The sequence below is a fragment of the Anas platyrhynchos genome, chromosome 10, assembly GCF_047663525.1.
Source record: "Anas platyrhynchos isolate ZD024472 breed Pekin duck chromosome 10, IASCAAS_PekinDuck_T2T, whole genome shotgun sequence".
NCBI lineage: Eukaryota > Metazoa > Chordata > Aves > Anseriformes > Anatidae > Anas > Anas platyrhynchos.
In genome coordinates this window covers 8,369,800-8,384,398 of record NC_092596.1, presented here as the reverse complement: position 1 = coordinate 8,384,398, position 14,599 = coordinate 8,369,800, and the positions used below count along the sequence as shown (strand labels likewise).

At 54.5% G+C, this 14,599-nt stretch overlaps 1 protein-coding gene across 1 annotated transcript; it reads left to right on the top strand.

Annotated features, from left to right (window-relative positions):
- The first annotated feature begins 10,101 nt into the window (after positions 1 to 10,101).
- On the top strand, positions 10,102 to 12,253 carry LOC101805050 (brain-specific homeobox/POU domain protein 3). The gene is made up of 2 exons (XM_005011953.6): positions 10,102 to 10,347; positions 10,799 to 12,253. The coding sequence occupies exons 1-2, from the start codon at positions 10,123 to 10,125 to the stop codon at positions 11,702 to 11,704; spliced, it is 1,131 nt and encodes a 376-aa protein (XP_005012010.4). The 5' UTR covers positions 10,102 to 10,122; the 3' UTR covers positions 11,705 to 12,253.
- The last annotated feature ends 2,346 nt before the right edge of the window (positions 12,254 to 14,599 follow it).

Here is a 14,599-nt window from a genome sequence, read left to right as displayed (position 1 = left end):
TCTCTCTTATTTTCAAATGCCTTAACCTGGAAAGGATGCTCTGGTGTTTCACCACCTGGGAAGGATGCTTTACCACCTCCATCCTCACTCCACAACAATTTGGGCAGCACTGAAGCCCTATACCTGAGAACCTGTGATATATACTCATGATCTGGTGCTGCTGTGGCCGTGTGGACCATGAGATGGAGGTGAGAGGTCCAAGACATTTGGGAACCAACCCTGGACCACCCAGACAACATAACTGTGATTTCCTCCAAGGTGGAAGCAGGCAGGATGGGACGTCTCCAGTCATCAGGACCAGCTCCCCATATCCTGGCAAGCCTGAGGAGGTGAAAAAGGCTCCACTTCCTCCAGCACCAGCCAAGCCCACCTTCGAGGATGATGGCAGAGCTTCTCCCTCTGGGTGTAAGGACAATGTCCCAGCCCACAGCTGGGCTCCCAGATGGTTCCCCATGTGGGGGTGGGGGCAGGGGGAGACTTTATTGAAAGGGAAGGGGCTTCATTTGGACCAATTATTCTCAAACTGAGGTGGAGGAAGCCATCATTTCAGCATTTCCTTTTTTTCCCCCTCCTTTTACATTTGTTGTGTGTGTTTTTTTTAACGCTCTGGCAATGGCTGAATATCACACAAGTGCCCTGTCAAGAGATATATTCAATAAACACTTGACACCCAAGCTCAGGAATACATGGCCCGTGGCAAACATGAATTATTCAAATGGAAATCAAGATAATTTTGCTTCTAACTCAGAAAACCAAGACTATTTCTTTCCTTCCTTATTTTTCTTCTCTTCCTCTCCCCCATTTTACTTGTGCTCTTTCTTTCTTTCCCTTTTTTTTTTTTTTTCTTTTTTTTTATTTTCACTCCTTTCTTCATCTTTCTTTTTCCCTCTCCCTCTTGCTGGAAATCCTAAGCGCATGAATTTCTAGGGAAAGTCCCTTCGCTGAATAAAGCAGGGTGTGGCTCAGAAGGAATCTCCGTTGGATAAGGAGACAGCCTGCAGGTTTGATCCCTTTGGCTGCTGTATCCCTTGTGTCTCAAGAGCAGTGTGACCCTGTGGCTGGGTGCTGTGCCGGTGCTGTTGCAGTTAGGCATTGGACCATCCAGCCAAAACCTCACCTTGATGTTAAAACTTGTTTGGAAGAAGCAGGACGTCACAAAAGGCCTTTGGGATGTCTTTCCTGTATGACTGAGCCTTTTCTCTGTTTGAGCATGTCTCCTGCCAGCTGTAGAAGCTGGTAAGGACGGTGTGCTTGCGGACGAGGGGTCCGGGATGCTGGGACCTGAGTTGAGAACGCAGGGCTGGGGATCAGCAGGAGGACATTTATTCAAAGCACCTGACCCAGCTGAGGAGCTGTAAGAAGAACGAGGATGCAAAGTAGAAATGGGAGTGATGCCCAGGCCCTGTTCCTATCTCTGTTTGTGGTTTCCTTTCCCCCTCCCTCTTAGAAATGTGGTCTCCAGCTGATCAGCACCTGGTATTGACTCATGGCAGCTTTCCCTAGCTGGGGACTGAAGGGGACACAGAAGCCCTGTAGTTGGCTGAGAAGAGCCAGAGGTGGCCTTAGGAAGACTTTGCAAAAGAAATGCCCTGAGCAGGGCTGTGGCAGCAGAGGTGGTGGTGTCCTCTTTCCTCCCACCATTGGAATATCTCTCTCTAACCCGCCAGCCATGGGTTCCTCTTCCATAGATTGATTGAGTTTTGGCCTCTGCTGATTAATGGCATTGTGCATGCAAGTGCTGAGATCCTCCATGGAATCACGACACAAAAAAGCACTTTGAAGAGTTTGTCACTGCGCTGAAACACACTGGCTTTGACATGGTGCTTTGGCTTACAAAGAAATACAACACACTTGAGCCTTCCAGGCACTCAAAAGGCTGTTGAAAGAGGCATTTCTGGGCTGTTACAGGCTTTGGGGTGGAAGACACGGGGTGTGCAAACACATGTAGCAGTGCTGTTCCCAGCAGTATCTGCAGTGCTTTAGGAGCCACAGGGCTGTAGGAGGGCTTAGAAGAGCAGCCCATGGGGTCTCAGCAGTCCCCCAGGATCCGTGGAGCACCAGAGATGCTCTACGCCCTCCACGACTGCTTTCCTCTGGTCGAAGCTGTTAACTATTTCACGGCTCCTCTTCCTCCCCTCGCTGACACCACCCCTCCTGGGTGTCTGTGGGCTCCGGCCAGCTCCATCCTTCCTTCCTCTGCCTTTCTCCATCGCTGCTGGCAGTGCTGGAGTTTCCCTCTGGCCGTGAATGGCCGTGGTTACTTGTGAGGTTGGGACTGGCTGTCAGCCAGTCACAGCCAGCAGCGGGGATCTAAAAGCCCCGGCGCCAGCCATGGAAGAGGAAGGAGAATATAGGTCATCAGTGACATCATCTCTCGGAAAGGTGGGGGGGCTGAGGGGAGAGGGGGAAGCAATCGTTTAAATTTGGAGAGGAGCTAACTGGAAATTTGGGCCATCAGGAGAATAATGGGCCGGGAGGAAGAGCCGGGGATATTAATAGAGCTGGTTTCTGTAAGAGCTGGAGCGAGCAGCGAGGATGGAGAACCACAGCGAGCCTTCGTGTCGGCACTGGAGCTGGCTGCGAGTCCCCAGGGGCCCAGGAGCATCAGCCCAGATCCCTGTGTGGCCACGCTGTGCCAAACCTCCCCTGAGAGCCCACCAAGCCTCTCCTCATCCGATGTTCTTCCATCCCCCTCAGCTCCAGCCTGGTCGGCTGCCCCTGCCTCCCAAAAACCACCTCAACCCTGCCTCCCCAAAACCACCACCCCAAGAAGCCCCCGAGAAGCCCCCCAATACTGAGACCCCCCCTGAGAAGCCCCAGTGGGCTCTCAGGGACCTGCTTGGAGTTCGGCATGGGTCTCGCCTGCAGTGCTGGTTCTAGCTGGGTCCGAGCCCTCCATCCCCATCTCCCCGTGGTGTTTGCACACTAAATCAGGCAGGTGCAGCACCCCCAGGCAAACTTTGGCTCCTTTTGTAGATTATGGTCCTTGACAGCCTCTCCCTGCCTACCAAACAGGCCCAGAGAGACTGGGGTATGCCCATCCTTAGGGACGTTCACACCCCACCATACTAGGCCCGCAGCAGCCTGCTCTAGCAGGCCCTGCCCCAAGCAGGCCGTAGGGCTGAGACCCCCACCTCTCCCAGCCCGGGGGCACTATCTCACAGCAGAATATGCGTTTCTGGATAAGGCAGTGAGTGAAGGAGCCTGGGGAACAGCCCTCCGGGGTGCCAAATCTCCTTGCTGTGCTTAGACCTGAAATAACTGTCCCCCTGCCTTGGCAAACTGGGGGTGCACTGGGAGCTTAGCGCGCGTCTGGGACAGTCACAGAAGGCCATGGGGATGAGGGAAGGGTGTCCTTTTGTCTTCCTCTGGCCAAACACCTGCAGTGGTCGTCACTAATCAGTGGATTACCCAGCGTAGGGGCCCAGCCTTACCCACTGCTGCTCGTCCCGGAGAGGCCGGAGAGGGGCAGAGCCACCAGCTGAAGGAGATGCAGGAATCGAATATGTATGAAGAGGGGAGGGAGAAAGGCAGGGGTGTTCCCCTTGTTAAATATTTACCACCCCGGGCTGGTGATGTGATATTTCCTGCCCTCTAGGAATTCCCAGGGACTGGTGAGGTTGACCAGAGAGGTAGGGGGGCTTCCTGGGGAGTCTTCCAGCTCCCTGCCTTCCCCCCCAGGAGTAACGTCAGGCTCTTCGGTCTCCTACAGGCAGCTCAGGGGCTTCATTAGGGGTCTTTATGAAACCCCACAGCACTCTCTTCGCTCAGTGCTCTCCAGAGCCTCATGAAGGTGCTGAGCTCAGCCCTGACCCACAGTGGAGCTAAAGCTCTCTGCTCTCGGGATGACAACCCTTTCTGGATCACAGACCCCTCTGTTTTAGGGCTGTGTCTTGTGGTGTTTGTGAGACCTTCCCACAGGGCCCCATCTCACTGACCCAGCAGACACGGTACTCTCTGTTACTGCATCATCTGGGGGATGCCCACTCCCCATGCTTTAATTTCAGTGAAACATCACAGTCAGTGCTAGTCATTGCCTCCCCCAGTCAACGCAGGGAGAAATCCCTACAGACATGTCTGAGGCTGATGGACATGTCCTAAAGGATCCTTCGAGTTCCTCCCTGTCCCTCAAAAGGCTGAAAGAACACATGTCCTGACCTGCTGACCGTGGAAATCACCCCTCTTGGCAGCCCTCTTTGCTGCTCAGGGACTCCTCCTGGTTGCTACACTGGGCTTGTCCTATCTTGCCCCCTTCACTTTTTTTTTTTTTCCTCTTAATTTATATGTTCATATATCCCGGAGGTAACCCACTGGGGTCTTTGCTTCTATTCCTTTGCAATGAGTGGAGAGTGTTGGAGAGTGTCCAGAGGAGAATGTTGGAGAGTGTCCAGAGGAAATGTTGGAGAGTGTCCAGAGGAGGGCTACGAAGATGGTGAAAGGCCTGGAGGGGAAGACGTACGAGGAACGGCTGAGGGCACTGGGCCTGTTCAGCCTGGAGAAGAGGAGGCTGAGGGGAGACCTCATTGCAGTCTACAACTTCCTCGTAAGGGGGTGTCGAGAGGCAGGAGACCTTTTCTCCATTAACACTAGCGACAGGACCCGCGGGAACGGGGTTAAGCTGAGACAGGGGAAGTTTAGGCTTGACATCAGGAGGAAGTTCTTCACAGAGAGGGTGGTTGCACACTGGAACGGGCTCCCCAGGGAAGTGGTCACTGCACCGAGCCTGACTGAATTTAAGAAGAGATTGGACTGTGCGCTTAGTCACATGGTCTGAACTTTTGGGTAGACCTGTGCGGTGTCAAGAGTTGGACTTGATGATCCTTAAGGGTCCCTTCCAACTCAGGATATTCTATGATTCTATGATTCTATGAGTGGAGGAAGGGGTCCTGGTTGACCTGCAGGGCTGTTGAGCTGCTTTGTGACTGCAGTGCAGGCAGGACATGACAGAAAACAGAAGGGAGATGGTGGGAACCAGGCTCCCTAGCTAGCTGGTGCTCCAACCCTTTGAAGTATGCTTGTCACCCTGCTGCAGGAGGAAGGAGGGTGGATGGATCTCCTTCATCCCCTGGATTTTCCACGTGCAGCAGAGGAAAAGCCGCTCTACAGCCCCTTCCCAGAGGCTCGGCCAAATAACTGTGCTACAAATACACTCACAAAGAGGAAGAGAGTGTGAATATTTGGTTTGAGGACCCAAAACAGTCTTCAAAAGCTATCACATGAAGTGAGTTGGTCTCCTCCTTCAGCATTTCATTAAGCAGCTGGATTCATCTCCTATGGCAATGGAGACCCTTAAAAGAGGTCTCCTTACAGCCACAGAAGCCTTGCCCATGTTTCCCCTTAGCCTTTCAACCAAACTAAGATGCTGAGCCAGGGCAGGTCCACAAGTCATGAATTAGGCTCTGTAAGCAGCTGAGCATGTCTCCGGGGCAGATTAGTCAAACACTGTTTTTTTCCTCTTTGCTTGGGCTAAGGGACAGTTGTCTTCTTGGGAACAGAGCAGCTGGTGGCAAAGGCTAGAGAGAGAACATCCAGCAGCTGGGCAGTGGCAACCACTGCTCTCACAATCACGTAGGGACCAGGGTTGGATGTGGCCATGGTGGGAAGGAGGAGGACCATCGACACATCCCACCTAACCCCATCCTGCAGCCAAGGTGTGAGCCAAGCCCAGACTATCCTGTGGCTGAAAGGTTTCTTATGCAGAAGAAAACTGTATACTGGGGAAGAGCTTAATTTTCCAGTACAAAGTACCTATTCCTACAGAACCAAGTGTACCAAAAAAAAAAAAAAAGGGGGCTAAAACATGCCCTTTGCAGTCTGCATGGGCTTAAAATGAGCGTGCTTAGCACCAGTTACACAATAGAAAGGGCTCAGGTACTCTCTGGCTGCAAATACATTCGATACACTGAAAGGGTTGCGGGAGCGTATCAGACGAAGTTCCTTACTTTGCTCAGGCAGCCTATCAAATATTTAACGGGCTGCCATAGGCAATTACATTAGAGGAGATAGTTAAACACCCCCTACCCTAGGGCACCCCCCTGCAATGTAAATCAAACAAATTGGACTCTTTTCACAATTGACACACACGATTTTACTTACTGTAAATAATTTAGCATTAAAAAGTCGAGCTACACTTTGCCCCATCTGGATTTTCTTTTCTCTTGCTCTCTCTCCCTGCTCCGCCGAGTCGAGCAGCGTGGACTCCGGGCTCCTAATGCAATAGATGGAGTGGAGGAATTTTGCTGCCTCGGTGAGCTGTTAAAGGATTCCCATTTTCTAATGGAAGAAACCACACTCAGGGAACTTGTGAAGTTGCCCATTTAAAGCAGTCGGAGATGTTCCCTGCCAGCTAACAGCAAGGGTTGGGAAAAATCCCTTCCTCCGGAAGGAGTTTGGTCTATTGCCGGCTGGCATCTCCCGGGGTCGTAGCAATCTCCCTATAAAACTTGGCTGAATGGTTGCACTTTTTAATTAAAAGCTATCTTTCATGATTAGGCTCAGTGGGGCTTTAATAAGGGTTTTTACAAGCTGGCTTGCAGCATTGGCCTGCATGGATAGTCTTTCCTCTTACACCTAAAGTGCTAGATCTGTGCATTAAAATACTCTCTGCTATCCAGGCTAAGAAAGACACCCGGTCATCACCGGGAGCTCTTCCTCTAGCTCTCTCCTGGCCTCCTGAAACAGTCCACTTGACTGCATGACATTTTGAGCTGTGACTCAGTGTCTTTTTCTAAACCCTGTAATTTTGGGTGGTGAGAAGAGCAGCATTTGGCTCAGCTGTCTCTTCGGCAATGCTGCTGCTCACCTGAGTTGAATGGGGTAGCACTTCAGCTTGTCCCATTCCTGTTTGTCATTGCACTCCCAGTTTAAATCAGCATAAGTACCCTGTGAAATGTTCTCCTCGATGCCATGGGCCTCTCAACAGTGAGACAGTTTATACAGTTCAGTGTGTTTGTTAAAAAGTGCTCGGGGCTTGATTTTTCTGTTCCTGCACTCATGCAAGCAATTTAACCATCGCCTGTGCAGGTAGAGCTGCTTACACATTTCCCGACAAACCCAATTTCCATCAAAAAACATCAATTCCAATGAGATCGAAGCATTTAATCCCCGAACATCTTAATTCTGATGGATGGATCCTCCCTGGGGTCCCCGCAGATGGTGGTGGGTGGTGTTGGAGCTGCCGGACGGCTGAGCAGGGATGAGGAGATGTTCTCTCAGAGCCTGGGATGGAGAGGATGATGCTGGAGGCATGGAAAGGTCCTGTGCTGGAGCTGAATGGGTGATGGTGCCAAGAACCACTGCCTATTTGGGTCTCAAATGAAGTGTAAACCTAAAATTTCCAGTATGCTAGAAATTCTGGGATAATTCCTGATCAAGCCTTGGAATGGACCATGAGGAAAGGGGAGAGCACCTGGCAATGCCCAGGTGGGGGACAACCTCCACACACTCACGTCCTGGCCTCTATACCACCACTCACAGCATTTTCCAGGAGCCCTGCTCCTCCCCATCCCTGTCTGCCTCCTGGGCATCGAGGACTCAGTCCTGATGAGCAAATAGGAGGCAGCTGCTGTCCCTTGATGGCTCTACAGGATGCTCATCCTGCTCTTCTGCAGGATGTCCCGAATGGGTCTTTTCCACCAGATCCTCTCCTGGAGGCCTGGAAAGCCACGTCCCCTCTGTTCTGTGCTTGTACAAAGCTCTGCCAGTGGGTGTAATTGGCAGCCTGAACACACAGCCCGCACGGCAGCCCATGAGGGTGCCAAAGGCTCTCATTCAGGCACAAACGAACGAACGAGTGATCAAACCCACTTAGGAAATAAAAACAGCTGGAATCTGCAGGTCACTGCCTGAGGCACCAAACCACATGGCAGGCAGGACAATCCTCTGACAAGCTGCATTGAGGTGTCCTTTGATTGAAAACGCGGGGATTAGGAGGAGCGCTGTGAGTTTTCATTGGTTAGAGGCAGACAGCCAGAAGGAGAAACTATGGGTTGTCTTTGAAAAGCAACAGAAGGAGAAGGCTTCTTGGGCACAGACCTAGCTGCAGATAGTTCCCGGGATTAGTTGCCCGTGGGAATGACGGGCAAGAGCGCCTGATGCTCTGTCGGGACATGTCATGACACCACCAGTACCCCCAACCCCTTCAAGTCTGCATGCTGTGGCAGATAACCACCACATCTGCTGTGTTTTTGCCCATCCTGACTCTAAGACACTTGTTCTTCCCAAGCCAGGTGGAACCTAAGTTCTCTATAAATCCAGATGCTTTGGGACAGTTTGTATGGGGGGCAGCTGCTCTCTTCCTCGTGCAGGGGCGCACCACAAACCCATGCAGGAGATGGAAGGAGGACAGGTTCCCCCAGGGAATGGAGCTGGGAGGGGGTCCGGCTGTCCCTATAGTCACTTGTTTCAGTGGTGGGAAGCGGCTTTGTGCACCACAAAAGGTGGTGCACAAAGTGCTTCCTGGTGAGAGCCAGCCTTGTGCTGTGCTCAGGGCCTGAGTCCTGGTCCTGAGCTGCCTGAAGATGTGGAGAAGCAGCTGCTGAGCCCTTCAGAGGAGACATTCATCCCATTTCCCCTTGCTCCAGACAACTCTCTGTGAGATGTGCAGAAGAGGAGCGTGCCCAGGTCTCATCCCATAGTCCCTGGCCTCCGGGGCAAATTCTGAGGCACAGCCTGGAGCCCGCTCCTTGCAGCAAAATTCAGCTTGGCACGACGTTGTCTTCCCTGGGGAGAGTTACAGCCAGGCTTTGGGACTGAACCGCTCCCCCAGCCTTCCTTCTCTGAGCTGCTGAAATACAGAAAATGAGGAAAAAGCAGATAGAGCGGTCAGCAGGAAAAGCCCAATGAAAACGAAGTCAAAGACCCCTCGTGAAAGCTTCTGGGCACCATGATACCCAGGTAACAAGCCCGGGGGCTGCCAGCTGAAGGCTCCCGTGCCCACGCAGAGCCCCCAGGAGGGCCGATTCCCCCCTGCAAGAACTGTGCCCATGGCTCCGCTGTGCAGAAAGCCTCCGGTGAACCTCTCTGGCAGCCGCTCTCCTCTGCCCATCACCTGATGCTGCAATCTCTCCGCAAGCAGCAGAGGGGAGACCATGACTCAGAGCTGTGCTGGGAGAGAGCAGGAGGGAGGAAGGCTTCCGAGCTCCCTCCGGCTCTTGCTGGTGGATATTCAGAGCATCAGTGTGTTGGCAGAGCATCGCTGGCACTCGGAGGATGCTTTGATGAACAGGAAGGTCTGCCTGGACCAGGGGGTGTAGGGACTGCCCCTTGCCCTGCTCCCATCCCTCTTGGTGATCCTGGCACCCCATAAATTCAAGTCTTCCCCCAGGGGCAGGGTGCAGCCCTCCTCTGTCCCACTACACAAGCAAGGAGCTGCCCAGCTCTAGCCTGGGGACCTTCTGTCTGCACAAGCATCACCTGATGGCTGTGCCCGAATCCGGGCAGAGACCTGCGTGGTGGTGGTGGCCGCTTCCAGCCCCCTATTGCCGGCTCCGACCTTTTCCTGTGCACATCCAGACCTCAAGAACCTCCTTTCGGGGACACTTCAGCCTCTCGGGTGCCGGGGTTGGGTTTTTTGGGCTCTCTTCCCTTCAGGGGAGCATTTGCCCCGAGCATGACCAAGCACCCTTCTAGCAACCCCGCAGCCTCCATCCCCATCCCCAGCAGCTTTTGGGGTTCCCCTGCCCCGGAGATGCTGCGGGATGCGGGATGCGGGAGAAGTGTCGGGGATGGGGTGGGGGCGGATGGGGGGGTCTCGGCCAGGGTGAGGACGGACAGACACGGACAGACGCGGGGCACCGCAAGCAGGTAACGGAGCCAGGGATGGGAAAGAAAGAAAGAAAAGGAAAAAAAAAAAAAAAAAAGAAGAAAAAAAAAAAGAAAAGAAAAGTTGGCGAAACTTTTCCTCCTTCTGCTCGCCGAGTTTTATCCCCAGGTGCCTTTTTTTTTTTTTTTTTTTTTTTTTTTTGCCTTGGGGCGGGGAGAGGGGGGTCGGGAAGGGGGGGGGGCCGGGTTTGGGGGGGCCCGGCCGGGGGGGGTGAGCTGAGTGGCCGGGGGCGGGCGGTGGGAGGTGTCTGCCGAAAGGCGCCCAATGAGCGCCCGGGGGGGCGGGGGGGCCGGGCTATAATGCCGCCGATGCCGGGCGGTGGAGGCAGAGACAATACCGCGCCCCCGGAGCCGGGCTGCCCGGAGCGCCCCCCTCCCCTCTCCTTGCCCCTCTCCTCTCCCACCATGATGTCCATGAACAGCAAGCAGGCGTTCAGCATGCACCCCATCCTGCACGAGCCCAAGTACCCCCACCTGCACACCAGCTCCGAGGCTATCCGCAGAGCCTGCCTGCCCGCCCCCCAGGTAAGCCCCCGGCCGGTGTGGGGTGGGTGGGGGGCTCCGCGACCCTTCCCTGGTTATGGTTGAAGGGGGACGAGTCTCGCTGCGCCCTCTCGACTCGATGCGTTGGGGGTCCTTTGGGTTTGGGGGTCCCACGCAGCACAATGGGGGGGTCTCGGACCCAGTGGCTCCGTCCCGCAGCCCAACTCTGGTAGCGTGATGATTCCTCGGGACCTCCTGGCTCTGTCCCCCTTTGCTCCGTCCTGCTGATGGGGACACAGGAGGGGTGCCCGGGTCCAGCATCCCCCTCCCATGCTCCTCTTTTGAGGCTTGGGCCAGGCTCCGTTCCGCTCACCTGGCCCGTGCACCGCTTTGGGGCAGAGCGGGGTCTCCATAACGCTGCTTGAGTTTTAATCCTGTCCTGCTCTTCTGGTTTGTTTTCTGCTCCCTTTTTCTTCCCCCAACCCACCTCCAGATCCAGGGCAACATCTTCGCGGGCTTTGACGAGACCTTGCTGCGGGGTGCCGAGGCTCTGGCCGCTGTGGATATAGTGTCGCAGAAAACCCACCCGTTCAAGCCGGATGCCACCTACCACACCATGAGCAGCGTGTCCTGCACTCCTACCTCGTCCTCCGTGCACCTGCACCACCCGTCCGTGCTGACCACGCACCATCCCCACCACCACCACCACCAGCCCTCCCAGGGCCTGGAGGGCGAGCTCCTGGACCACCTCAACTCTACCCTCCCGCTCGGAGGGGTGCCGGGGCCGGACGTGGGCTCCACACCTTCGCACCCTCACTCCCACATGTCGGCCATCAACCACATGGCCCACCACTCCCAACCTATGAACATGTCCCACCCTCACGGCCTCGCTTCCCACGCTGTCATCTCTGGCCCCGAGACGGAGACGGACCCGCGGGAGCTGGAGTCCTTCGCCGAGCGCTTCAAGCAGCGGAGGATCAAGCTGGGGGTGACTCAGGCGGACGTGGGCTCCGCGTTGGCCAACCTGAAGATCCCGGGGGTGGGCTGCCTTAGCCAAAGCACCATCTGCAGGTTCGAGTCCCTCACCTTGTCCCACAACAACATGGTGGCCCTCAAACCCATCCTAGAAGCGTGGCTGGAGGAGGCCGAGAGGGCTCAGAGGGAGAAAATGACCAAACCGGAGATCTACACAGGGGGGGACAAGAAACGCAAGCGCACCTCCATCGCCGCCCCCGAGAAGCGGTCGCTGGAGGCTTACTTCGCCGTGCAGCCGCGGCCATCCTCAGAGAAAATCGCTGCCATCGCCGAGAAGTTAGACTTGAAGAAGAACGTGGTGCGGGTCTGGTTTTGCAATCAGAGACAGAAGCAGAAAAGGATGAAATTTTCTGCCACTTACTGAAGAAGGGGCTGGGAAGGCGGTGGGGGGAGTGCCTGTTCCCCTCCAGCCCCTCTGAAGTGGGCAGGGTTTGGGATGATTTTTTTTTTGTTGTTGTTTAAAAAAAAAATTTGAAGAAAAAAAAAAAGGAAAAGTAAACCTAAAAAGGGAAACCCGCCCAAAGCGATGCGAACAGTTTGGTGCCTGCTCCTCACCCCCCAGGCAAACTGGCCCCGCTGTTATGACTGGTATAGACTGCTTTTTCTAGACAAAAATGGAGAAAAAGGAGAAGACGAAACGGAAGGCCTGGGGGGGAGTTTTGGGGGTGCTCGGAGCCAGGGCAGCGGCAGCGAGAGCCCGGCGGGGCTTTGTTGCAGCCCCTTCCCGGCTCGGATGGGCAAGCAGCGGCTGGGGCACCGCTCCTTCCTCAGCGGCCGGTCCTCTTCTTTTTAAAAACTAAAAGAAAAATGATAATAAATGAAAAAAAAAATAAATAAAAAGGAAAGAAAAGGAGCTAAAGCTGCCCCGACGGCTGTAAATACGGAGGCGCCGGCCCGTGCCCCCACGCTCGCTGCCAGGGTCCCCGCGCGCACACACGCACACACACGCACTTGCATGGTTTTGTTCGCTGTCCCCTGCCCCTTCGCATTTTTGCAATAACGTTTCTGTTTCTACCTCATCGGCTAAATCAAAAATATATATATATTAAAAAAAAAATAGAAAAAAAAAAAGAATAAAAAAAAATAGAAAGGAAAAAAAAAATTGGCACGTCCCTGGAAGTCACGGTTTGTTCGGTGGGGGGGGAAAAATAAAGGGAGGGAGATTTATTTTGCTTTGGTTTCGCTCAAACTGTTCGATAGCCGTATGATTTCACTGTAAAATATCCTACGCTTCGACAATCAAACCATTGGGGCTCACAGGAGCGGCGGGACCGGCCCGGGGCAGCGGGGGTGCGCGGCGTCCCTGCCCCGCGCCTCCGCCTGTACCGAACTCTGCACTTTCTAAGGCAAGAATACTTTTTTTTCTCCTTTTTTTTTTTTTTTTTTTTGCTTTGCCTATTTAATAGAGAAATTTGCCTCCGATTCGTTGTTATTTTTTTTTTTTTTAAACTAATGATTATTATTAGTTAAATTTCGTTTCGCTGTGTGTGTGCTGAATGAAATTTGGTGTCTGTGTACGCTGCAGCATTTCCAATAAACCATGCACGTTTTACCTCACCCCCCCGCTCCTGCCTCCTGGAGTTACTGCGGCCGCCGGGAGGGGCCGGGGCCGGCCGCGGCACCCCCGGGGGACTCGGTCCTTCCTCCTCCAGGGCTGGGGAGGAGGAAAGAAATTAGGCGAAAAGCAACGAAACGCGGGCTAAAAGGGGAAAAGCGGGGTTTTAGAGCCCGGGGGAGTTTTTCGTCCCTTCTCTGCTGGGGAGCAGCGCAAACTTCCACGGGTGGAAGCGCCACGCGTGGTTTTGGGGTCGGGGCCGGTGCCCACGGGGCGGATTCGTTGGCCGTGATGCGACTTGAGGCTGCCGAGAAACTTCGGGCGCTCGCGTCCAAAACCTCTCCCGAAGCCGCCTTCAAAGCGCCCGGCTGGGGGGAGCCGGGGGCCGCGTGTCCCACGGGCTGTCCCCGGGTCGAGGGGACACGGACACGCGGGGGGGGCATCCCCTTCGTACGAGGTTCCGTGCTTTTGTTGCTTTTGTTTTATAACTTTTTTCTTTTTCTTTTCATTTTTTTTTTTTTTTTCGGGGGAAAAGAAACCAAACGCACCGAGCGCGGAACGGGGAGCGATGCTCGGCACCCCCCGGCAACCGAGGCAAGGGGACGGGGGAGGGAGGGGGGGACACAATCAAGACAGAGCGGATCAGAATCTGCAAATTTTAAAGAAAAAGAAAAGAAAAAAAAAAAAAGATGGGAAAACGGTGAAGCATCCGAAAGAGATGCTCGAGGGAAACCGGGTGAGGAGATGCCCGGCGGAGCAAACTGAGCCCTGCCCGGCCGGGGCATCGCGGGCACCGTCCGGGTTTGGAGCCCCCCCGGCCCGCGGAGGCTTCGCAAACCCCATCCCCGCCTTTGTTCTTTTCGCTCCGTTCCCGTTTTTTTTTTTTTTTTTTTTTTTTTTTTTCCTATGAAGCGAAAAGCGCATTTTCATAAATAGACCTTGGCCAAGTGCTGGCGATGAAATTTTAATGAAGGCTGGATGCTGAGTGCTGCCCGGGGGGGCCTTGGAGAATCGGCTCCGCGCAGCATTAGCAGGGCCCTGCTCGCATCCCCCCCTCGCTCCCTCGCAGCCACAACACGCTGCGGTCTGCTGCTGCTGCTCCTGCCTCGCCACGACCCCCCTGGCACCCCCTCCCCAAAACTGGGACCCCCAGCCCTGCTGCGGGGCCGGGGTCGCTGCACGGAGCCGCTGGCTGGCGGGTGCCGCTCTGCCCTCGCTCTTCAAAGTTTGCGAGCGATGCAATATTTATCACCCACGAGCATCAGGAGGCGAGCGGGTATTTCCCAGTCGCAAAGGCAAAGGGTGCTCAGGAAAACGTGCGCCCGGTGAGGAGGAGCCCAGCCCCACGGTGGCGGGGGTTCGCAGATGTCTTTTTGGGGTAGCGCGTCCAGCTCCCACCCCGAGCGCTCAGGTACTGGCTGGAAATCTGAGTGGACCCCAAAGCCCTTCAAATCCAGGCTCTGTGTGCTTGGGGAATTTTAGGGGAAAGGCCATGGTGAGGAACAGATGCAGAGCTTTGCAGGGAGGAGAGGAAACGCACACACACGCAGGTGTCACGGCACAGGCACACTCCCTGTTCCTGGAGTGCAAAGGAAGCCCCTGAACCATGACCCTAAAGCCAAAATAGCATTAAATGAAAGGACTATTGATTGGGCTGGACACCCAGCTCTCACCCTTTTTTTTTTTTTCCATTTTTCAATTGAG